Source organism: Molothrus ater, chromosome 6, assembly GCF_012460135.2.
Source record: "Molothrus ater isolate BHLD 08-10-18 breed brown headed cowbird chromosome 6, BPBGC_Mater_1.1, whole genome shotgun sequence".
NCBI classification, from domain to species: Eukaryota; Metazoa; Chordata; class Aves; order Passeriformes; family Icteridae; genus Molothrus; species Molothrus ater.
In genome coordinates this window covers 24939302-24963278 of record NC_050483.2, presented here as the reverse complement: position 1 = coordinate 24963278, position 23977 = coordinate 24939302, and the positions used below count along the sequence as shown (strand labels likewise).

At 45.2% G+C, this 23977-nt stretch overlaps 2 protein-coding genes across 2 annotated transcripts; one reads left to right on the top strand and one right to left on the bottom strand.

Moving 5' to 3' along the window:
* Window positions 1-923: 923 nt before the first annotated feature.
* VPS18 (VPS18 core subunit of CORVET and HOPS complexes) lies at window positions 924-10207 on the bottom strand. The gene is made up of 5 exons (XM_036384463.2): window positions 10098-10207; window positions 7039-7180; window positions 6760-6851; window positions 4194-6064; window positions 924-3479 (listed from the first exon to the last, which is right to left on the bottom strand). Exons 1-5 carry the CDS (start codon window positions 10186-10188, stop codon window positions 2751-2753), a joined length of 2925 nt encoding a protein of 974 aa, XP_036240356.1. The 5' UTR covers window positions 10189-10207; the 3' UTR covers window positions 924-2750.
* Window positions 10208-19396: 9189 nt separating this feature from the next.
* RHOV (ras homolog family member V) lies at window positions 19397-23595 on the top strand. The gene is made up of 3 exons (XM_036384367.2): window positions 19397-19592; window positions 22774-22832; window positions 23155-23595. Exons 1-3 carry the CDS (start codon window positions 19397-19399, stop codon window positions 23593-23595), a joined length of 696 nt encoding a protein of 231 aa, XP_036240260.1.
* The last annotated feature ends 382 nt before the right edge of the window (window positions 23596-23977 follow it).

The window sequence follows — 23977 nt, the reverse complement described above, 5'->3', positions numbered from 1 at the left end:
AAATGCTATTCTGAATGCAAAGAGGAAGAGATCTTGAAGATTAGATTTATGGGAGAACAGTAAGCAGTTCGCTTCCTTCCACCACCACAAACCCACCCAACCCCTCCCAAGAAAAAATAAACCCTCTTACCTTTTTCACTGAGTGATGTTGCAAAATTGCCAAGAAGCACAGGTAAGTGGTTACTGAAACTTTTTGAAGCATGTGACAATGTAAAGAAAGTTTGGAAGATACCTTTATGTACCTTTTTGTATTACTGGCACTAGTCATTTAATCACTACTGCAGTCTTTGCCAGCAGTAACACTCTCTATAACCTTGACAACAAATCAAATGATTTTTCACTTAACAATGGTGAGGAAGAATGAGATTTGTGGTACATGTATCTAGTGCGTGTGCCTACAGCCCTCAGAGAATACTGCATACTAGTCATTACAAAATCCATAGTTCTAGTTTTGTTAACTGAGATCTATTAATACCCATGACTGGAATCAGAGGTGCCTTTCCCCACCACCCAATCTCAGGCAAAGACTAGAGGGTTTTTATTTACTTGCTATGCCTCATTTCCCACAGCTTCTTCCAATACTCTGGACAAGCAGATCACTCTGCAATGGTCTATTTAGTGATGTGACTTCTCTAGCACAAACAGGAAAAGAATGGAAGATTATAGTAATTCTAATATATCAAGAAAGCATCCTGTAAAAACCCAAAAGAGATGGAACTAGTGTTAAGAACATGTCAAAATAGTGTGAAATTACCCCTGCATCAGAATGAGCTGATACCCATGTTCTGCTAAAGGGCAGAAAAAGAGCCACTTACCTTTGACCAGAAATTGGTTTGGGTGGGAGGCTACTGTTGGTTTGCAATGACATGTACAACCTTAAATATCACACTGCTTACAGGAAAAGATGATGATTCACAAGAATGGCCAGTTATAACAGGTTTAATGGTAAACTTCAGAAGACATCACATTTAGTTTTCAACACAAATCCTTCTGCCAGACCCACCAACTTATTTAAAGCAAAAGGCTATGCAAAGCCAAAGAAAACTACAGCATGTGGGTTTTCTGAAAAAGTGCTTTCTGACAAGCCAGCAAACACACACCACGAGGTGCTAATGGGACTGCCTATCCCATGGCTCCATCAAAGAACAGAGGATCTTGAAACCTCAGGTCTTCCTACTTTCATATCTGTTTTTTATTACTCGTGTCATTTTACACAGATAAAATTAATTTGTTCCAGGCTGATGCTCCCAACAAAAACATAAATGTTCTTCTGAAGCTCTCAACTCAGAATTCTTAGGTCAGATCCTTGAGGAAACCAATACATATTCTCCTACAATAACATGAAGACCCATTTCTACAACCCTACAAGCAGGGTAAGTGGTTAGGAGATTGAGAGAGGTATTCAAGACAAGCACACATATTCATGTGAAAGAACTGAGGTGGCTTTTCAGAAGACAGTGTTTTCTATTGCCTTAATTACAAGAATTGTATTTTGTCTTTTAGAACATTCAATTCTTCTGTCAATTACTACCTTTGTGATTCAGTCCCAAACAGCAAAACCTAATTAAAATCTTATTTTCCTAAAACAAAACAAGGAATCCTTGCTAAACTGTTAATGACAATTTTTTCTTCTCTCACTCACAACATAGTGATTGCTACCTTCTGGGAAAAATTTTCCAAGTTGGAGTAATAAATAGATGCACTGACATGCAGCCATCTCCAAAAAGTGGAAGGCAAAAGACTGTTTAGGCACAAGGTACTAGCTTCAAAGGGCAAAGCAAATTTCACACCAACAGAACACTTCTGTAGACTACCCTTGAGCAAACCCCTGACTAGATCCTGAGCCTAATGCTCAAGTGCAGAAGAGAACCACAGCAAGATACACAAACAGATTGTGCTCCTGCTTGCAGAGTGTCAGTTGAAACCTTTCTACTGCATCTATCAGTTTTGGTTTGGGGTGAAGAGAAAACCAAGACCCACTATACAAAGGCAGTTATAATAGAAATAGGATGGAAAGAGGAGTGGTGAACAGGCATTTTGAGAAACAGTACCTACAGAAAATCCAAATGTGCCTGGTCTCATGCATAAAGCTTATGAGAAAGAGAATGATACACCTTGAATTGCAGGCAAATTACTTTTATAATTTTCCTGTAAGATTGTATAATTGAATAATTGAAAATTATACACATTCTTGTATCACATTGTGTAGAAACATGTATTTGTGTAGCATGATGTTTACAAAATATTAATATGTAAGAGCTTCTGTCCTTTCATGTTCTTTCTATGTATGTGGTTATAGACTCACAACAAAAAGGAAACAGGGCAATTTTAGCTTTGAAAATTACGAACGAAGACTACATTGCTTAGTGGCCTTCACTACCTTTCTCTTTCAGCTCGTCTTCACCAAAACAAATACCACACAACAGGGCAGATAAATCACAGGCTGTTCCTAATTCCTTCTGGACAACAAGGCACACCATTTAGCTTCACACTGTGAACCTCAGAAGAACTGCAAGCAGAAACATCTGCTAAATATATTCCAGTAGGTTAGCTCTAAGTATTGTTAAAGTTCTTAGACAGCCATAGCTATATCTCCCCAGTTATCAAGACTAGTTCTCCCTAACCCTGGTAAAAAGACTGCACTACCCTTTGTTTAGAGTTGCACAGAAGTCACTGTGTTCCTGCTCCTGGAGGTTATATCCCCAGCACAGAAGCTTCACAATTTGTTTGACAGTTGAAGATTCGGAAAATTACAGCCAGCTTTGCATCTCCTCTTCGTATTTCTGGGGATCAATAAAAGGCTTGTCAATGGACCGGATCATCAGCTCACCACAGTACACACATTCAGCTGCCACAATGTCATCAATGTCAGCTTTGATCTGTTCCCGGCTCTGCTGCCCCTTCCCCAAGCTAATGGTGTCTGCATCCTTGGGACGATGGTGGCTCTTGGATGGCTGGCTGGTAGCTGCCAGCTTCTTCTGAAGATCTTCAAGTTTTGCCTGCTTATAGGCAGGAAGGTTAGGGAAAACTGCTTGAAGGAGACAGTCGTAGTGAAACATGTGCCCACACAGGAAAAGGTAAAAAGGGCGGTTTAGAAGTGGAAAGTCACAAGCAGCACATTTTTCCTGAGGCTCCACAGAGCCATATTTATTTCTCATTTCCTGGATGTCCTCTCGGATCCTCTTGGCACTCTGCGTGGCTTCCTCCATCTCCCTTTTCAGCTCCTCGATGTGCTTGTTGTAATCCTCCAGGGAGTTACAGATTGCCTCCTTGAAATGGTCAATAGTGACAAAGTCTGGAAAGAATGGCAGCACATCTTCAATCTTCAGCAGGGCACAGCTGGAGAGGCAGGCCATTGCCTTCTTGACATCCTTCTCTTCCTGAACAACATGGCGAGCGATCTTTAACCATAGCTTCTTCCGGAGCTCCTCATCATCTTCAGGAAGATCTGCACAGGACTTGGCAAGATCAACATCCACCTAGAAGTTGGACAGACAAGGAAACAGAGTTAAGCTTCCCTCTTTGTTTATCCACCATTCAACTTCAAAGCCTGCTGTCCATTTTAAGAGGCATTTAGAAATTGCTATCTCTATTGCTATCTCACTGCCTAGGACTGCACTACTGGCCTGCTCCATGTTTCCACGGCAAACAACTCTCCTCTCTACCAGCACTCCTCACTGAAGATTAGCTTGCTACCCCACAGCACAGAAAGGGCAAATTCATGTTATAGTATCTTTGCTGGCCCCACATTTCAGCGAAGACACAGCAATTCCAATAGGAAAAAAAAATCCAGCATCTCCCTGAAGGTCAGACTGAGCTGACAAAGACTTCTGTGATAATTACCAAAGCTATGAATAGGTAATTAGAATCCTTAGCAATAGCTATACAAATCTTGCATAAATGCAGATATGTTGAAGGTATTTTATGTCAGAGACTGAGCTTGAGACAGACAGTGCTCCTCCTTGTAGTATCCATGCCTCCACCCTCAGTTATGCCTTGCCAGTCAGCTGCCTACTTGAAACAGTTGTGAAAGCACAGAAAAATGTTAACAGAGACAGGTCTTTTTTCCAAGCCTCAGCTACACCGCTTTGATACCAGTGAGTCCGTCCAGCTCCTCTCAATGCTCTGCTGTTCAAGGTAACTTGAACAAGCTACATTCCTATGTATCACAGCATGCACAGATACACACACACCTGTAAGGCGAGATCCACAGCCTCCTCATATAATTCCATCACTTTGTAAATGTGGACACATGCACGGTGGTGCCCATGCTCTGCACACAGGCGTAGTGCATACTTCAGGTCGTAGTGGATCCTGTTTGGGTTGGTTCCTGCTTGCTCCAGGTATGACAGCAACGAGTCCGGCCGACACAAAGCATAAAGAGACAACAGGTAATTGTGAATGGCTTGCTGGGTTTCCTCCAGCTGGTACACACAGAACTCCATATATCTGATGGCTTCATTGATCTGCTGGGTGCTGGCACTCTGGCTGTAGTTAACAAGGGCTGGAATGAGGTTCCTGGCATCCAGTCTAGAGCCCATAGAAATCCAAGCATCAACCACCTTCTTGGGAATATGCTGGATAAGAACCGGAGAGAACTTGTAGAAGAGCTTCTCGTCTCTGTGCCTGGACAGCACATTTAGAGCCTCATCGTACTCGTCATGCTGGCAGTGGTGAGCTACTACACGCTCGTAATCCTGCATGATGACTGCAAAGTAGACCATGTGCTCTGTGTCGCCATGGCTTGCCAACAGTTCATAAATAGATGCCCGATTATTAAAAAGACAGTCCTTGTTTTTAGGACTGCTCAGGAAAGTGCGGAACTTCTCCCGTGTATCCAAATAGAGATTCCGCTGTGAGAGATCTCCTTGCAATATGCCCAGCCAGTTCAGGTACAGCTCTGTCAACCACGTGGTCAGCAGAGTAGTCTGTGTCTTCTCCGAAGGCTTTAGGTTACTTAGCTTCTTAATCAGAAACTCCATCAGGGCCTCTTCTTGCTTGGCTTCAATGAACTTCAGAGCAATTTCCTCAAAGTAGTTCTGGGTCAGTGCATAACATTTGGCACTGTCCAGATACCTCCTGTTTTGGAAGCAGTGCTCTGCCTCTTTGGCCAACACAATGTCAAGACACTCTGGACGGTCCTTACAATACTCTTTTGCTAAATCAAATTTGTTCATATTCATGTACATCTTCCACACATCTCTGGATTCCCGCTGGACATGGTAGCGGAACACCACTTTCTCAGTGTGGATCCATATCTGCTGGACTGTGGGATCTTTAATCATGCGTGTCAGCAAGCCAAATTTCTCTAGGAACAGATCCTGAAAAACAACCTGTCCGTTCAGAGTGCAGACAGCCTTCACCCGGTCAGGCAGCAGCAACAGAAAGTGGAACTGGGTAAGCACAATGGATATTGGCTTGTTCACAGTTATGTCAATGTCAGGAGGATAAACCCAGACCCGTTCATCACTCAGAATTGAATCAGGACGACTGTAATCCAAGGTACCATATAGAACACCATTTCCCATCATCCAGGCAAAGGAGCGTGGGTTGGAACGCAGTTTCGGAGTGTAAAAGGCTATCTCGCTGAAACCCAGGTTGGCTGGAAACTCCCGAAAGCTGGGCAGATGGTCAGCATGCACAGCAAATATAGAGCTGAAGCCTTGCTGCTCTGTCCCTTCAGGCACTTTGCCAACAAACTGAAAGAGTCTTTTCCTAGTGGTGGCTATAATAAAAAATTTCCCTTCTAGACCTCGTTCAATTTCCAAGCAGCAGACTGGGGCAGGTCCAGATTCCTCCTCCAGAGTGTAGACCTGTCGGAAGTACTGGTCAGGGTTAGTGCTGAAGAGGCTTCCTTCGCTGACAGAGATTTCAGCCTCATAGATCTGCCCCTGGGATGTCCCCACCAGGATAGGCCCTGTATTGGTTTCTGAACCAAGAAATTTGTTCCAGCCCACACTTTCAATCAAGTGTCCTTTCCAGCGGGAGAGTGCCCGCACTTTCTGAACACTTCTGTTCAGGTAAAGGCATTCGCTGGTGTTCAGAGCAATCAGGAGATGAGAGCCTGCCAACAGCAGAGGGGTACGGGAGGGAGAAGGAGAGAACAAATCAAGACTGTGCCTAAGCAAGCCAAATTCCCGCAGCTTCTAATCTTAACATTTGATAAATTCCAATATCAACATACTTAATCCAAGACTTTCCCAGGCATTCATGGGAATGTGGGGGATTTCCATGCTGGATCAGAACAGTAGTCCATATGTTGCAATGTTAAATAACTGGTACCAGATGCTTTAGCAAGAAGGTATTCTGTTTCAATAAATGTTCTAAGGATAAACACTTCCCAGAGTTCCCTCCTATCCCTGGCAGTTGGCGAGAGATATGAGCATCTCTTTCCAAATTTTTGTTTAGTTTTTTAAAATCAGTCTAGGCTACAGTGAACTGTAGATGTTTTATGGCCCTTTTTAAAAATTCCTATATAAACCATACAGCAGAGAGTGACTGCAAACTTTCCTTTGATTGGTTTTAGCCTTGCTTAGAACAGCCTAATTGCATGTGTTCATTTCAGAGTCTGAAAACGCAGGCACAAGCCTGTGCTTTACTAATAGCAAAAGGGCAAACCAGTGGGGAGGGGCCCTGGAAAAGACTCTGGCTCATGGAAGATTGATCTGTTCTCCTTATGCACAAAGCAGAAAGAGAACTCCTTCACCAGCACTTGCTCTGCTGTGTTCACTGTCTGATATCCATCACGCACTGCCTCACCTGTGTGGTCCAAAAACATCTTGTAGACTTTGGCTTCATCTTTGCGTCCCAGCTCTACCTGATTAGGTTCATCTGGCTTTCCAAGATCAATCCTGCAAAGAGAAACCATGAAACCATGCTACCAACAAAAGTTTGCATACTTGTAACTCCTCACCTCTTTTTCATATTGAGCTTGCGGCTTTTTATCCAGTTTGCAAACATAAGTTCTCTAACAACTTAGGGGAAAAAAAGAAGGCAGGGGAAAAACAAACAATAACTTCAGGATTCAGGCAGCATTACCTGAGAAGGGTGTCTTTCCCAAGGCTCATACAGAGCTGGTTAGAGGAGACCACTAAGCTGTTAATTTTCTCAGGAGGAGCAAAATCAATCCTCTGCTTGTTAAATATTGGTGTTTCCTTCTCCAGTCGTGCGTTGACATATCCTGGAGAAAGAATGTGAATGAACACTTAGAAACTGAATAAGACAAAACCCCATAACAACAACCCCAAACTACATCAAAATACAGTCTAAAATACTAAGAGGATTGTGTCCTGCTCCAAGTTTTACTGAAAAGGAAGTGTGCTCCATGGAGCAGGAATACAGAGGGAAAAAAACCCTCTAATTCCAGCCCTACTGGTGTTGAGAAAGACAATGTAGTCATGGAAAGCAGCCTGCTACTAGTAAGCAAATCCTTTAATTGTCTATTCCACCAATGCTTTCTCCTTGCCTCTGCCTCTCCTCTAGACCAGCTGCAGAATCCTTAAAATACACTTTTTCCAGAAGAAAGGTGTACATGCAGGAAGAGACAAAGCAATCACAACCTGAGTAGGCAGCCTTTTGCATGTGCTTTTTTCTTATGCATTGATCCACACCTTACACATTACCCATTTACACAAGTGTGCATTCCTTTATTTCCAGTTAAGTGGAACTGATGTTCTTCTTTCCAGATTAGGGAGCTGCAATGTCATAGTTTAAATTTGCTGGTATGAACTGCAGTTCAAAACACTTACAAAAAGCTCCCAAAGTACAGATTCACATGATATCACAGCTAACCAATAAATACCTATTTTTATATATATATAAAAGGAAAGGATTACTCTGGAAAATCCACGTTACCAGATCATCAAGTCACATTCATCCAGGTAATCTCAAATTTTTTTCAGACTGTCACCTTGCAAAGCAAGGTTGACTCAGCAAAGAATCTCAGAGGCAGGAAGGAAAGGGAACAAATAGCACCTGTACAGAGGTAAGGGTTTAGAGTTAAGGATAAGCTGTTTATGGTTTAATTCTGTCATAGTTCAAGCCAAAGTATTGGATTTCAGCATTCTGGGCTCTTTAGGCCTGTATCCATTACATTTATAACAGCCATAGGATCATCACCATTAACATGAGGATTTTAGCTATTGTCCCTAATAGGAGAAGGATGAGCTTCCTTAATATACAGTTCTCTATACAAAGGAGATGACTATTTTATAACATTCATTCCTTTCAAACAGTCTCCTCCCTCATCTTGCCCCCAATGTCCCTCTTCTGTTTAATCAAGATTCTACTGCATCATTTCACACCCTGATTTCTGGGCAAAGCTACCGATTTCCTCAGACCTTTTAATCTGTCCAAAGATCTAAGATCACCAGTATGGTCTAGTGGGTCAAAGCAGGCTTTTCAAAGCTAGAGCTACAGTACTTGAAGTTCACAATGCAGCAGGACTTCAGGCTGGATACAGAGTCACTGCTTGTTTATCTACAACCTCGAGAAACAGTACCTGCAGTTAAACAAGCACAGGGAATGCCTCCCTGAAACTGAGGAATAAGTTTCAACATCTTCCAAAATTGCAAACCTAACATTAAGGACTGCTTTCAGGAAGGTAACTATTGTATCTTTTTACAATATAAATTTACTTACACTTCAGATTGCCCACAACTTTTACCAACCCAAATATTATTAAAGATTGCCTGTGTGGTCTAATTAAGAATAACTGAAATCCTGATTAGGCTGTGCCTTTGCAATTAAGCAGTTTCCCAAACTTCTTCTGCCAATATCAACTGTGAGCAAACAGGCAGATTTCTCAACTGTAAGACAGCCATGACTGAAGACAGTGTTGCAGCTGTCAAGAAGAAAAGCTGAGTCCTGAAAAATTTATTTTCCGTGACACCACTTGTCCTAACACTGTTCTGCACAACACCTATTCAGGCCACTTATTCTGTATCTAACATTGCACAATGAAATAACCAAGCATGTCAAAACAAACAAGGGGAACATACCTACTTCAATATCTAGACTCAGAGTAACTGTGTCAGTGTCTTTATACTCCATAATATACATAGTATGGCAGAATTTTGTTAAATCCTTAGCACATAGATAAACCTCACAACCTGGTTTCCCCAGAGGTTACCAGTGGGCAACACTATACCAGGAAAAAAACTTGAAAGAATGTGTCCAGGTATTTCCAAACTTGTAACCCAAAACCACCAGCTCTGCATAGCAGCTGGTACTACCATGAAAATACCAGGTACAACAGAATTCTCTCATAACCTACATTTCCCTGGCACACCAAAAAAACATTGAGAGGTGACATCTAGTATAAAATGGTTATTGAACCTAATAAATATTGAATTTATCATGGAATAATAATGAAATAAATTTCTCTGACATGAAAGAAAAAACGGACTGGTCATCACACCATTACTTGACACTGATGGGACACCACACTGAGCAAGTACAGTATAGCAAAGCCTCACATCCCTTGACAGAAAAGTGTAGCAGTGATACAGACTGCTTTGTTGGTCACCTCGCCATCGTGTAGTCAGCCAAAGGAACCACTCTAGAGAAACGAAGTCTTTGGTAAACTGCGCCTGGGTTAGGGAAGGAGCTCCGTGCAGGAACAGCTGTGCACACATCCATAACACGGTAAAGCGAGGCTTCCTCAGAGAGGAGCAGAAAGGAGAAGTGATGGGAGTGTTCATAACCCTCTAGCACAGCTCTAGCTGCACAGGGCTGAGGTGTGGCTGGTGTAATTTGTGACACACGGGCACCTGCGACTCCACGCACCCTTCAGCGTTTGCTCCCGCAGCCCCTCCGGCCGCAGCCTCCCACACAGCACAGCACCGCGGGTTCGCTGGGCTGGCCTGCATCAGCACGCTGCCCAGCCAGGAATGGAGCGCTCCCCGTCTCCAAACACCTCCCACAGCAAGCCGTGGGGAAGACAAGCCGCAGCCGAATGCTTTGCCCCACACGCACACAGTGACACACCTCTTCCAGGCAGCACAGCCTGGCGTGCCCTGCTCCCCACCCGGAGCTGCCGCCTCGCCTCCCCCTCTCGGCAGGAAGGCCGCACGCGGGAGGCCCCGGGGCACACGTACCGGAGTGCGGGATGCCCACGGTGGCGCGGCTCTGCGGCACGGACACGGAGCGGTGCAGCGAGTCCTCGTACTCGTCCAGGATGGACGCCATGGCCCAGCGCGGCCCGAGCGCGGCGCGCTCAGCTGACCCGCGGCACGTGCGCCTGCGCATGCGCGGGCCGGGCGGAGCCGGCGGCGGGGCCGCTGCCTCACAGCAATGGCGGCCGGACTTTGGCGGCCTGGTTGTGTCACGACACTGCTGTCCCCGACACTGCTGTCCCCGGTGTTCCCCCGGAGCTGGCCGGTCGGCTTGTGCCCTTGCTGCCGGGCCTTGGGCTCCGCGCGGTGCCCGCCGCTTCAGCTCACTGCCGCGGATACCGAAAGGCTTATGTCGAATGAAGAAAGGGCACACTCGAATAAACAAAGTCAGCATTTTTATACGCCAGTAATAACCACAAGTTCCTCTAGGTGGGATGTACGCTCTGGGTTTGTTGTTGAATATAACATCAAAACTTGAATTTGCCACCAAAGAGGGCTAAAAAGAGATGGGCTGGCGTCCCACACGGCCACTAGAGATCCCTCAAATGACCACTAGGGTTAATTAACCCTTCCCTAGTACATGAGCGTCGTAATAAGACCTACACAATTAATTAGCAGGTGTAGAAGGCTGCTTGGAAATAGCTGTAAACTTCTTGGAATGTAAATACATACTCATATAAAAAATTGTATATAGGTAATAGAAATGTGAATCTTAGTGTGCATAACAGGCAGAGACACCCCTACCCCCCATTAACCTGGCACTGTAACAAAGTAGTGGTGGCTTTCCAACCTGTAACTCTGGTTTGAAGGTTTTCTTTCCCAGTTTTCAGTGACACTGTCCTGTTGTGTGCAGCTACATGTGTGAGAAATTACCTCATTAATGCAGCAGTGTGCCCTACTAGAATCAGTCCTGATTGCCAGAGCAATTCTACTGACTGCAACTGGGAATTATCTGGTTTAAAACACTCTGTAAAATCTCCTGTGTTGTGGCTCTGTGTAGCATTGGGTAGCAAAATCTTGGCTTTATCACTAGAATGATCATTGAGGCACAGCATAAGGGGATCCAGCGTAAGGTACTCCTTGAACTACACTAGACTTGCTCTGCAAGTTTATCCCAGGTTTCTGTGTTGGACCCTGTTTCTGTGTCGCTAAATAGTATTTATAACCTGGAGTTTTCTTATGTTCTGGTGTGCCAACAACTGTTATTTACAGTTTTACCCTCTAGCTTAAACTAGCAGAATTTATAACAATGACATTAACCAAAAAGACTAGTCTCTTACACAACCCTTTGGGTTTCATCCTATATAAAATGAGCAGAGGTGTATATGCATACACTGTATGTGTGCTATACACCACAGTGTGAGTATACTGTATACTGCATATTAGATAAAAGCTTCACTTTCTGGAAGCATTGGAGAAATATCTCTCAGGGTACAGGACAGCTTGCAACACAGAGGGATCTATTACAAGACACAAGAGGTCTTCCCAAACTCAGTTTGCACATCAGGTGGCAGTGAGGCACCACAAGCAGCAGTTCCATGTGGTTGGCCTCTCACAAACAGAGTTACACCTCCTTTTTCTCTGCTCTTACTGGACACCACACCCTCATAAACTAGGGCTGTGGTCTGCATCCCTCAGCCTCAGGCCTTCTCCCCAGTGCTGAGCCAGACATGCAGGTCCCACGCTAGCTGGGTTCCTGGAGGCTCCCATGGCACGCCTCCACAGGGTCACCTCTGCCCGCTTTGCTAAAAACAGAACATGGCTTTTGCTGACCTAGCCTGCCTGCAAGCACCAGTCCCAGCCTCTGCTGTTTACCCTCTTTATATGGCAGCTCTGAGCCAAAATAGCAAAACCACATTCTTTTGCTGTCTAATCATCCTGATCTTCATAAGCAGTGACTGTTCTCTTTCAGCATCTCAAAAGGCACAAACAAATTACATTAGGTTTAGGATAATGAGGTAGGAAGGGACTTCTTGGACTATCAGATCCATTCTCCCACTCTTGTAGATACCACATCATATAGTAGTCCTTTCTCTATTCCTGTCAAGCTCTGTCTGATAGTGTGAGTATTTTTTCCCCTGACTGCTCTAGCTCATATCTGTTCCAAATGCTCCCATGATTTCGAGCTCTGATTTCCAGTCTAACATAAGCTGTGGCTAGTCTGAATCCTTTTGTTCTTGTTCAAACACTGATCTTTAGTATACAGGGCATTACTGAGCTTTCATTTCCTCTGCAAAATCATCACAAATCATAGCCTTCATTTGGAGGTACCAAATCCAGGATTTATCAAACCAAGAAGTTCTTGACTTCTCTTAAAAAGAGGAGGTGATTAGTTCCTTGGAGCATCCTACAATTCTCTACATTGGTTGCAGCTTCAGCTCGTGTTCATGTCACAAGGGTGAGCATAGTTGACCCCGCATTTGAGATGAGGTCTCCCCCTGTTGTCTTCAGCAATGATGCTTCTACTTTTTCTCTTTGTAGTCATATTTTAGCAGTAGAAAACTGAAGGGTTATTTGGTAAGGGGGAAATAAACTGTCTTGAAATATATCTGGATATTAGGGTAAATTGACATTAGTGCACAAACTTCTCAGCGTGCAGCTCTGTGGGCTGTTTCAACTCAAAGCCTAGATCAGGCCATGTTTTATAAGTTGTTTTTTTCTTGGTCAGGTCTAGAAATGGAAGAGATTTTTGTTCTCGTTCTGGCAGATATTATTGCCTGTTAGGGCTAATACCTCATGAGAAACCTGTGTCTGATTTTAATGTGGTTAAATTGGAAGCCAGATTTTCACCTTATTTGGAAATAAAACATCAGCCTAAAGCTAACCCAAGCCCACAAGCCTGCTCCATCCATCTGCAGTATCATCTGCTGTGATTATTTAATTTACAAACATGTGCAATAATTATATCCCAGTGCTACATTCACAGATTTGGTATTCTGAAAATAAGAGAAGAGCAAGGGTTGCAGAGGAAAGATTTATCAGCTCTTTGATTCACCAGGAATGTGTGGAGAATCAGATGATTACATTTTGTGTGTAGCAGTGGTGTAAGTCTATAAGAGGGACTTGTGTGAGAGAATTTAGGAGATTTTGGTGATATGTTTGGGTTGGAAACCTAAATCCTTGTCTTGCTTTGGTACGGCTGTGGTCACAGCAGCAATTTGCAGTAATTTTGACTTAAACAGTTAACATTTTCTCCAAGCTGTGGACACAGCTATCAACATCTAGGTCTTGCATGGCATGTTATTCTCCTCAAATGCCTAGAGAAACAGGTAATTCTAGATAACTACATTGACAAACATACAATGTGTCCAAGGTTCAGACTCCCAGGAGATAAACCCTGTCTAAATCTGGGCTTCCTCAATGCTGTCTGTGTCATTCCTGACTGCCCTGTCCAACCCCCTCTTGGTGCACAACAGTTTGTATATGACTGCAGAGTGAGATAGTTCATTGCCCTGCAGCAGATGACTCTGTTATTCCATGATGTAAACATGAGTGCTGGTGCAGAGGAGAGGGCAGGAAGATGTGGCTGTGGAAAGAAATAAGAGCAGAATCTAGTGACAAAATTAAAATTTGAATTAAACTCTGGACTTCCTCACTACAGATGGTACTGATCATCACTCCACCTCACTTTATTTAGAATATTCCTTCACATTGATCAGCATAAAAAATACCCTATATTCTTAGAAGCTGTGGGCAAATAGGTGTAACCCCCTAAATGCACCAACCTCCGTAAGATACCCACAAAGGTGTAACATGTTTCCAGGCTATGAGGCACCCCTGTAACTGCTTTGAGGAGAGTGCTGCAGATACTTGTGTCCCCCACTCAATCAAGAGACCTTGTCCCAGAAGAAGGGACAGCATTTCTGAGTGACCTTTTGAATGCTGTATACAAATTTAATGCAGTAAACAGAATTTCAGTGGCTGTGTACCCTGGGTATCGCAGTTACCCATGAGAACCTGAACTGGAATCTACGCGGGGAGCCATAGGACAATTAGAATTTACCCTGGAAGAGATCAAAGCTCAGAATCTTGCCAGAGCCCGCCTCCTAACCATTAACCAACCTCCCAAGCTCTTCAAACCCATTGTCAGAAAAAGACTCCTGCAGAACGGTAAACACTGGGTGGAACTGTATCGTGCCCGAGCAGCAATTGCAGACCTGCAGACCGCGGCTCCCCTGACACTTTGTTTTCCCACAGGTGAACTACCAATGTCTGTTGCTATTACATGTGCATTCCAGAGCAGGCTGCCCTTTGTAAACCCACCGAGTGCCCCCATGGAAACCCTAGGGCATAACCCATCTGTCCTACAGTGTGAAAAAAGCAGGATGGGAACATGCTTTTGCAGTGAGAAAACCTTTTTCCCATCACCAGCACCCCGTGGCTAATCCCTCAGTTTTGATCCTCAACGGAGATCCATAAATGATAAGCCTGAGAACTGAAACTGATAACTTGGCAGAGACAGTGATCTTAGAGCATTTTATGGTTTTCCGATCCCGCTTAAACCCAGCCCTTCACTGTTTAGTGTTAACTGCCTGCCTTTCCTTGTTTCACAGGAGGTATGTGAACTTTAGCACCTTTCTCTTGCTAATTCCCTCACCCATTCCCGTTAAACGTTAGCGCCTCTTTTGGTGTAAAACGTCCGATTGAGTGACGTAATTAAATTAAGCTCAGACCATTGCCTTCCAACCCGTCTTTAGTCTGAAATTTGCTGTTTCTCTTTCAGATTTAAACAAAATCTTTGAACGCCTTAAACTTTGCCTGTTCTTTCACATTCAGCAGTTCAGGTATTAAAATGTGTACTTTCTCCAGCAGATGGCAACACACTTCTAAATTATTCACAGCATGTCTGAGAGGTAGGACAAGTTCCTAAGCAAGTCAGGAGATGAAGTAGAGTTTGAGAAAGGGACTTAGTGCAATATGGTGCTTGTCTCCCTTTGGAACGTTCAAGAAAATATTTTTGAAACTAGCAACATTGTTTTTTCATTTAAACTTACTATTCTTTACTCTGAAAATGTAGTATAATACTGTTCTTGTGGCTCTTTGCCTCCACATTTAACAAGAGTGGCAGTGAACAGGTGAACCAGAACCTCTCTGTGCATCTCTCAGACATTGTCTTTATTTCCAAAAAGCAATAAACTAGTTCAGAGGCCAAGATAGTGGGAGCTGTATTCTAATATTGTTTCTCTCTCCTTTTTTTTTTTCCCCAAAGGCGTTTTGAAAGCACACATCTCCAGTTCACAGCAGAAGTATCCATTAACTGCTATAGAACTGTAAAGCATTTTTATTGCTGGAGACTCAGAAACTATGGAGTTCCTATTAATCAAAATCTCTATAAAGGAAAAGAAAGTACTAGAATAATTCTTCCTTAGACTTCTCCTGTCGTAATTTTTTCTATGAATGGGTACAGCCTGATGTTTCACTGACTTTGTGTTGTGTCTGTTTCTGCCGCAGGAAGTTGATAGAAAATGATACAAAGAAGCATTCGACATGACTTCCCGAAGGTTACAGTAACTAGACAAGGCACACCACAACGGAAAACCAGGCTCGGGCTCTTGTCTTCACCCTTTTGTCTGTCACTCCTTTTAAGTGGTAATTATAGTTAGCTCGATTTTTCCCAGGGAGGAAGCACACTCAGGTGCATGACAAATACTGGGTGACTCAGAACTGGTTGTGTCATTGCTTGCAATTACGAATTCGACCAGCTGGGCAGCGGCTGTACCTCGATTTCTTCAGTGTCTCTTGGCATCACTGGATCCAGTTTGCTCTGGCACCTGCACTCCAGTTTAGCCCCCCTCTCAATGTGGATCCCCACCCACCTGCTCTGTGTGTGATGGCATTGTCGCGTGTTCTCACTGTGCCCCCCTTTCTCGTGGTTTAGGTTTCTCTTGTGCAGTCTGTGAACAGACTCAGGAATGGGATCCCAGGGCACCATTTGCTAGGGAGCCATACTGACAAATGCAGCCCACTTGTACAAATGCAAGTAATGCTGTAGGCTGGGTTTGCTCACTACCATGTTAGGAGGGGCTGGTAATTTTTTTTCCTTTCCCTTGGTGAGAAAGGAGCCATGCTATTTTTAAAACTGCCACCTCCCATAACATACAATGTCTTTTCTGAGGCAACATGAGTAATTTGCTAAGCTTTGCAAAAATGAGAATGGCTTTCACTCTGTGAGTTTCGGACAAGACTGGGAAGCAGAATATCATCCAAGGAGGCAGAACACAGTGATGTCAGAGCAACAGAATACAAGGTTGTTGGAGGTCAAGTATCGCTCAGGACCCACTGAAAGTCAGGACCACTATCTGCTAAAAATCCCAGAGTCACCATTTCCCCATATTATAGTACTGCACTTCAGAATGGAAATTATATGGAATAGTTTGAGCTGATCTGTAGTTTCATCCACACAAGGGACAAGCCCATGTGTCCTCCTCATCCAAATTGGCTTATGTACTGTTCTTGATTTGGTCCATAGGTGGACTTCTCCTGCCACAGCAGTGGTGAGAAAAGTTATTATAATTAATAGGAATGGGCAGAACAGGAAGTGTCTTCCTCTAAATAACTGTGTTTTTTAATAACAGGACTTTGTACAGATGTATAAAATTTCTTTGGTGGTGACAGTCACACACTGCCTGAATACAGAAATCTATTTCCACTGTAAATCGCTTTAATGGAGCAGCCTAGATAGTGCAGCCCAGCTGAGTAATGGCTACAAACTAACAGGACCTGAAATCTGTATCTGATCTGCCTGGAAAGAGTTTGATCTTCTGCACTTAGTTCCTGGTGGATAGGAATTCACATAATGAGAAATACCATCATAATTTGTACTAATTATAATTCCTGGGAGTGAGGCCAAATACAGCCTTGCAGACTGTGTATTTCCCACTCAGGCACAACTGATTTTGGCAGAGGAGCACGTCAGGCAAGCAGCACACGACGGGGCTCTCCTAATGTACCGACTGCCTACATAGGCAGAGCCAGTCCCCAGAGCTGTTGGTTCAGCAGCTCAGGGAATGGGACAGACTTTCACTGCAAAAAAGCCAGAACTGTGAAAAAAATCTATCAAACCCAAAATATCTGACTGCTCTCTGCGTTGTGAAACTAAACCTGCATCCACTGTTAGCTGTCTGGACCAAGGAAAGACCTGAGAAACTAATCCATGGGAGCGGCCCTGTTTGTTTGCTTAATCACTTTGTTTAAATATAGATTAAAAATCACTTAAGCTCATTGACAAATTAAGTGTGTGTCAACCAACGGTTGTCAGAAACTGCAAGGAAAAAGGAGCGTAGTCCCAGAAGGAAGAGATTTTAGGTAAGGAATAAGAGAAGAAAGGCTGGATCTGTGGAGTGGGGCAACAGTGTATCTTCTTAAGGGAGATACATTCCTAAGCAAACAGCAAATAGGGAACTTGAACTGTCAACTTCTCTTCATCTCTTGTCCCTGCCAACAGTGAACAATTTTTTGAATAATCCCTCATTTACATTCATTTATTCTGATTAAATGGAAATGTCATAGTTCACAGAAAGTCAGCCAGAGTCTGAAATGCACTGGGAAAGCTTTGTAAGATCCTTGTTTGCTGTGCTCCCTGTCCCAGCTGCAGTGTAGAGTGTCCATCAGAGGCACTGCCACAGCTCACACACTGCAGAGTATGGCCTGCCCCAGTGCATTCTGCCTTTTCTGGAGCAGTTCAGCTGTCACCTGCCTCTGAACTAGCACTGAAGACCATGGCACTGAAAAAAGCCAGTCTAATGCAAGCCAGTCCCTTGAGATAACAGCCACTTGCTCTAGCAAGACTACCTGGCACAGGTTTTAGCAGCATCCTAGTTTCTAATACCATCCCCATTTTTTGTAGCTGTAGAAATTTAAGGCTGTGCTATGTGTAAAAACATATAAGGGGTTGATTCAAACAAACTGCTAGAGAAAACTGCAGAGGAAAAACCTTCTTGCAGTTCCCAGGAAGGTTGTTGGCTGTCTCCAAAGAGAGGACATGCTTTGTCCACTGAACCTGAAGGGTTACAGTGCTCATGACTTTCTGTCACCCACAGGGAAGAGCACTCTAGACTGTGCCTGACTTTAAGATTTCTTCTCAACTTCTCAAGTTCAACATTAGTGTAGGTGGGAACATCTTTGTATCTTTCTCAGCATGGATGCAAACTACAGCAAGACAAACTCACAAACTGCTAATCAGCAGCTGCTTGCAGCACAAACCTGCCTAGTGCAGACAGGTCCGCCTTGCTGAGAGGACCCTGAAGGACATCATGGTAACTAAATGAGTCTTGTTCATTGACAGCCTGAGTTTAGCTCCTCCATTAGGAAGCAGCTCACATTCAAAGCTAATGTTGCAATATTGGGTATTGCAGGAATTAATACTTTCCCTCCAGTGTTTCCAATCACTTGGAGGTGCTACACTGGTGTGCAGTGATGGCTGAGATAGTGTGGCTGTATCTCTCCTTTTAAGTGGTGTGTTCCCACTCCTGTGTTTAGTCATACTGCTTTAGACGGCGAGCTCCTCAGGGCAGGGATGGAGCTCTCTTCTTAGCTGCCAAGGGCACAGTGTGGTGTGGGAGCTACCAGAGGTGAATATGAAAAACAGGCACCAGACTGGGAACTCCTGCACTTGTCTATGCAGCTGGGAAAATACACTTGGCAGCTTTTGCCAGCAGGTAGGAACAGCTTGGCTGGGCCCCAGCAACCCAGTAATGCCAATCATGTAGTTAACAGATGGGATGACTTTTGGCCATTTGTTTTATATTGTCCTTCACAATATTGACCAGCACTGTTGGCTTTACTTCTGTCCTGATTTCATGGCAGAAATCACAGATGTCCCAAATGGCACAGTGGAGCTGCTTCTTTCAAAAAGCAAGTGGGGGCGACTTGGATGGAGCGCGGCTTTCCCGTGTGTGCGCGGCTCAGAGCACGGCGTGACACCTGCCGAAATTCCAAGGGCAGGCGCCGCTCGGGGGCCTGGCGGGGGATGGGGGTGCAGCAGCGGGACCCTGGCCCGCGGGACGGCGGCGGGAGGAGGCGGCCGGGCCGGGCAGAGCAGGGCTGGGCCCGGCCGCCTCCCGGCGGGGCGGGGCAGGGCGGGACTAGGGAAATGGGGGCTGGTTTTGTGCGCAGGGTGGCAGGTGCAGTGATGAGCAGCGAGGCTCGGCGGGCTGGAGAGGGTGGCCCCGCACGGCAGCTCCGACAGCAGCCCGCTCTCAGGAGCATGGCAGCGGCCCCGCCGCGCCGCTCCCCACGCTGAGCCCCGTCGAGTCCGCCGTGCCACCGTCAGTGCCATTGCCATGCCTCCCCAGGAGCTCCTGGATTACGCGCCTGCCCTACGGAGACACAGCCCGTCCCGGGGCAGCGGCCCGGAGCTGGGAATCAAGTGCGTGCTGGTGGGCGATGGCGCCGTGGGGAAGACCAGCCTGGTGGTCAGCTACACCACCAACGGGTACCCCGACGAGTACCAGCCCACCGCCCTCGACACCTTCTCCGGTAGGTGCCCGCCCGGGCTGCGCGGGCGGCCGGGAGGATCGAGTCCGGAGCAGCGAGACCTCGGGAAGCTCGGGAGGGGCGGGGTCCCGGCGCGGGTGGAGGCGAGCGCTCCCGGGACCACGGGCTGCGCACCGGGGGCTCTGCGGGCAGCGCAGCCTGCGGGCACACAGCCCGAGAGGACTTCTGGGACTCGGACCGAGTCCCTCCGACGTTTTGAGAGGTTTAGCAGGTGGAGGTCCTCCGTTCTGCATCTGTGTCAAGTTGATTTGCAAGTTCTATGAACTTGGGCATCTTCCTGGTTTTGTGGTGTTGTTATGACTAAATAGAAGGGGGCTTAGTTTGTTGGGTTTTTTTGTTTGTCTTTTTTTTTTTTTTTAATTTTTTTATTGTTAGTGGTGGTTTTAGCTTCAGAAATAGCCTACAGTGTAAGGCTATGATTTTAGCTTCAACTGGTACTCGGGAAAACCATCCTTTTCTCTCCATGTCTGGTGAAGTTTGCATTGAATAGAGGTTGTCAAAAAGTTGATGGGTTTTATAAGTCTGGCTAGAATTGCAAGCTGATGAACTCTCATTAGTTTCCACTTTTGTAAATGCTATCTTTGTTCTTGTTCTACACTCCTCTTCCTTTGGACTCCAATTTCTAATATAAACCCCAGGAGAATACAAAGCCCTTTGAAAGACTTCTTATCTTCATTTGATATGAAGAAACACAGCACTACTTGGCAATGTAGATTGGTAGATTAGAGATGTGCTCAAGTCAGACCAGGAATGAGACATCTAATGTGTCATAGTCTTAGGGGTGCTTAGAGGGAGTGTTTTGTTTCAATGTCCCCCCTCACTTGCTCACTCTGAGAGATGTTGATTTACCTTGACCTTCTCCAAGCTATTCCACTGTTACTCGAAGGAGCTGGACTGGGAACACGCTGCTGTTCATGGTCCAGAAGCCCTTTGTGAACAGATGTAAGGAATCATGAGTCCTCCCAGGGGAAGGTTACTGCTCTCTCTGCTCTCTTTGCATTAATGTGTATGGATTAGACTAAGAGAGGCTTAACATTAGTTAAGCCTACTGTAGTTATTAGACTGGAAGTTTTTGGAAGTGCAAATATATAATAAAATGGTCCAGAAAGGTGAAGGCAAGATGAGTGCAGAGACTCCCTGTTTAAAAGCAGGTATTCTGAAGATAGCTGCACGTGGGTTTAGTTCCAGTCTGGATGTCCCAGTACTGAGTCTGCCTTCAGAGGTTCGTAGGGTTTGTAATGATATAAATCAAAAACATTAAAAATGTGTCTTGTGAAGTTCACTTTCTGCTTATTGGGAGGAAATGGAAGAACAGACAAGTTTCCTTTCCCACTCCTACTCTTACCCTGGGTAAGCCTGAAGAAAGTCCCTTCCTGGAGTCAAATATTATGCTTCAGGATCCAGCTCAGAAATTTCAATCCAATTCCTTCCACTTTTGGGGAATACCTGCCATTGAAACAGCCTGCAGAACTCAGCAGTTTAAATTCTAACCTTAATCCTGGTCATGGGACTGTGATGCCAATAACAAGACAGGAGAAGGTATTGCATTGTCAGGGGGACGTCTCTGGGATAGCGACCCAGCCACATCCAGATGTAGTCTGGCTCTACCTCCTGCTGGGTGTCGCTCCCAGCTAGAGCAGCCTTGAGTGAAATGTGCACCCGGTGACCTTTCTCCACCAGGCTATCCTGTTTTGCCAGCCCCTTCGCTATTGTACCATGATCTACCCTCATCCTGAGGGTGTGGACCTTGTGAGGGCGGTATTTGGAGGGCTGTTGCAGAGTTGCTAACGTAGCTCAAGCTAGCAGCAGATGGGATGAAACTCTGTGCAAACGCTGGAGCAGTAGGTAATATGTGTGGCGAGTTTCTTCTGAAGATGGCGAGACATTTCAGAGATGCTAATTCCTTCTCTCAATGCACTTGTGAGACAGAGAAAACCAGATACTAGAAAGTCAAATGCCTGCTGCCTTGAAGATCAAGTCAGGATCTAGCAGGTTCTTTGATCAGGAACAGGTTTCTCTTCCTCCTCTGGGGCAGATATGGTAACAACCCAACTGTTTCCCAGTCACACAGAAGCAATGACTTTCAGCCACGCCGTGAGGAGTGGCTCTGTGGTGGACGCACCCACCCCTTCTTTTTTCTTCCAGTCTTGGTCTCCCACCAAACTTCAGTTCATATTTTTGTCTGTGTCCCCCTTTTTTCCCCAAGACTGTTTTCAGGGAGTAGCGCTCTCCTTCAAAAGCTTGTGTTAAACTCTCTTCTGTCACTTCTCACCTGACAAGTTATTTCAAGAATCACAAAAGATTTATTCTGCTTCTTGTTGTGAGATTTTTTTGTTTGTTTGTTTTTGGGTTTTGGGGGGCTTTTTGGTTTGATTTCGTTTTTGATTTTTTTTAACAAAAAAGACAATAACGCCTCCTCCCTGCACACAGCAGTGGAGCTAACTCATGTCAAGTGTCAGCCATTGTCACCTTAGCCATGATGTCTGCCTCTGTTCATCCAAGCACAGCCCCATCCACCTCGTCAGGACTTTTCAAGTGATTTCCAGCTCCACAACCCGTTTTTCCCTCTCCTCAGTTCCTAGCCTAATCTCTGTGGTGTCTATGCACTTAAACATCTAACAGTTTCATTCCTGATTGCCATCAGAGGTCCTGCCAGCCCTCAGTCTGAGTCAGCTGATACCACATGAAGGCTTACTGTGATTAGGGAGAGAAATGGGAGCAAGCCTTACATGTGTAACTCAGCAGTTTTTTGGTGTGTGCATAGTCTGAAAGGGATTTCACCGATCACTGTTTCCTTAATAGTTTCTTCATTACAAAGGTGGGTTTTAAGTGGTTCCCAGGGAACTGTTTGGCTAAGGGCTCTCCTTATCCAGAGGAGCAGTTGTCCAGTAACATGGAACTATTCTTTCAGAATTCTGGAGATGAGCACAAAACACCTGAGAGCTAACAAAACAGGTCTGCTGCGGTTCTCTTAACGTTTCCAGTGTAAACTTCAAGTCTTAGTGAGGTTTGGGAGGATGCTCAGCTAGGAGGAGATGTGAGTAACTTCAGTGAGTCTGTTCAGCAGGGTATGAAGCAAAGTGCTCAGGAAAAGCCTGTATGATTTTATGTGTGTATGCTGGCCAGCTGCTTTAGACTCATCCTTACTCTCCTTCTGCTACAGTGCAGGTCCTCGTGGATGGAGCCCCAGTCCGAATTCAGCTGTGGGACACTGCTGGACAGGTAAGCTCTATCAAAGCAGCTGTCAACTCTGGTCCTGTGGGACAGGCATTGTTTTCAGGCTTTGAGGAAGGAGGTGTTTAACTGGGAAGAGAGGAAATGCACTGGTCCAGCACCAGCCATTTGCTGGTATGGCAGTCACAGACAAGTGAATGACAGATGCCCACAACTGTGAAACTTGTGTCTGAAATGTGGCATGACCATGAAGTCAGTACAATGCCCTGCCTCTGTTGCTATCCTAGTTAACTTGTAGAAAAGCTACTGGAGCATCATGCTTTTAGAAGAGCAGTCCAGTGAAGATTTTTTTCCCCTCCCTTTTCTGCAGGAGGACTTTGACTGTTTGCGCTCCCTTTGTTACCCTGACACCGACGTCTTCCTTGTCTGCTTCAGTGTGGTAAACCCAAGCTCCTTCCAGAACATTACAGAGAAATGGATCCCTGAGATACGAACTCACAACCCGCGGGCGCCAGTGCTGCTCGTGGGGACACAGGCAGACCTGCGGGACGACGTCAATGTCCTCATCAGCCTGGATCGCTACCACGTGAAGCCCGTGCCCCGGCCTCAGGCAGAAGGTCTAGCTGACAAAATCCGGGCTGAAGCCTACCTGGAATGCTCAGCACTGACCCAGAAGAACCTTAAAGAAGTTTTTGACATGGCCATTGTCAGCGGTGTTGAGCACAAGGCACGTCAGGAAAAGAAGATGACTGCCAAAGGCATCAAGACTCTCTCTAAGTGCCGCTGGAAGAAGTTCTTTTGCTTTGTCTGAAGCTGCTTTGAGGGAGGGGAAAAGAAACACCCAATGCCAGAATTGGCTCTGCACCTTCTTGGAGTGACTGCTCCTATGGCCCCAGCAAGGAGGGTATGATAAGCTGCTGGGCTTGGAAACCTGTCTCTTGCTGGGTACAGTATCAGATGCCAAGGAGACATGAACTAGATTTCCATGGTGCTGAGATGTGGAATGGTCCAGGCAGCTGTAATACCTGCTGGACATGTCTGTAGTGTCCCAGACTAATGGGAGCCGTTAGTACATCAAGACTCAGTACCCCAGAACAGGCAGGTTCCTTACCTTGTTCAAAATGACCAGTTCTCTGGTTGAAACTCACACACTTTCAGAGTTCTGATGCAGCATAATAAACATGAGGGACTTC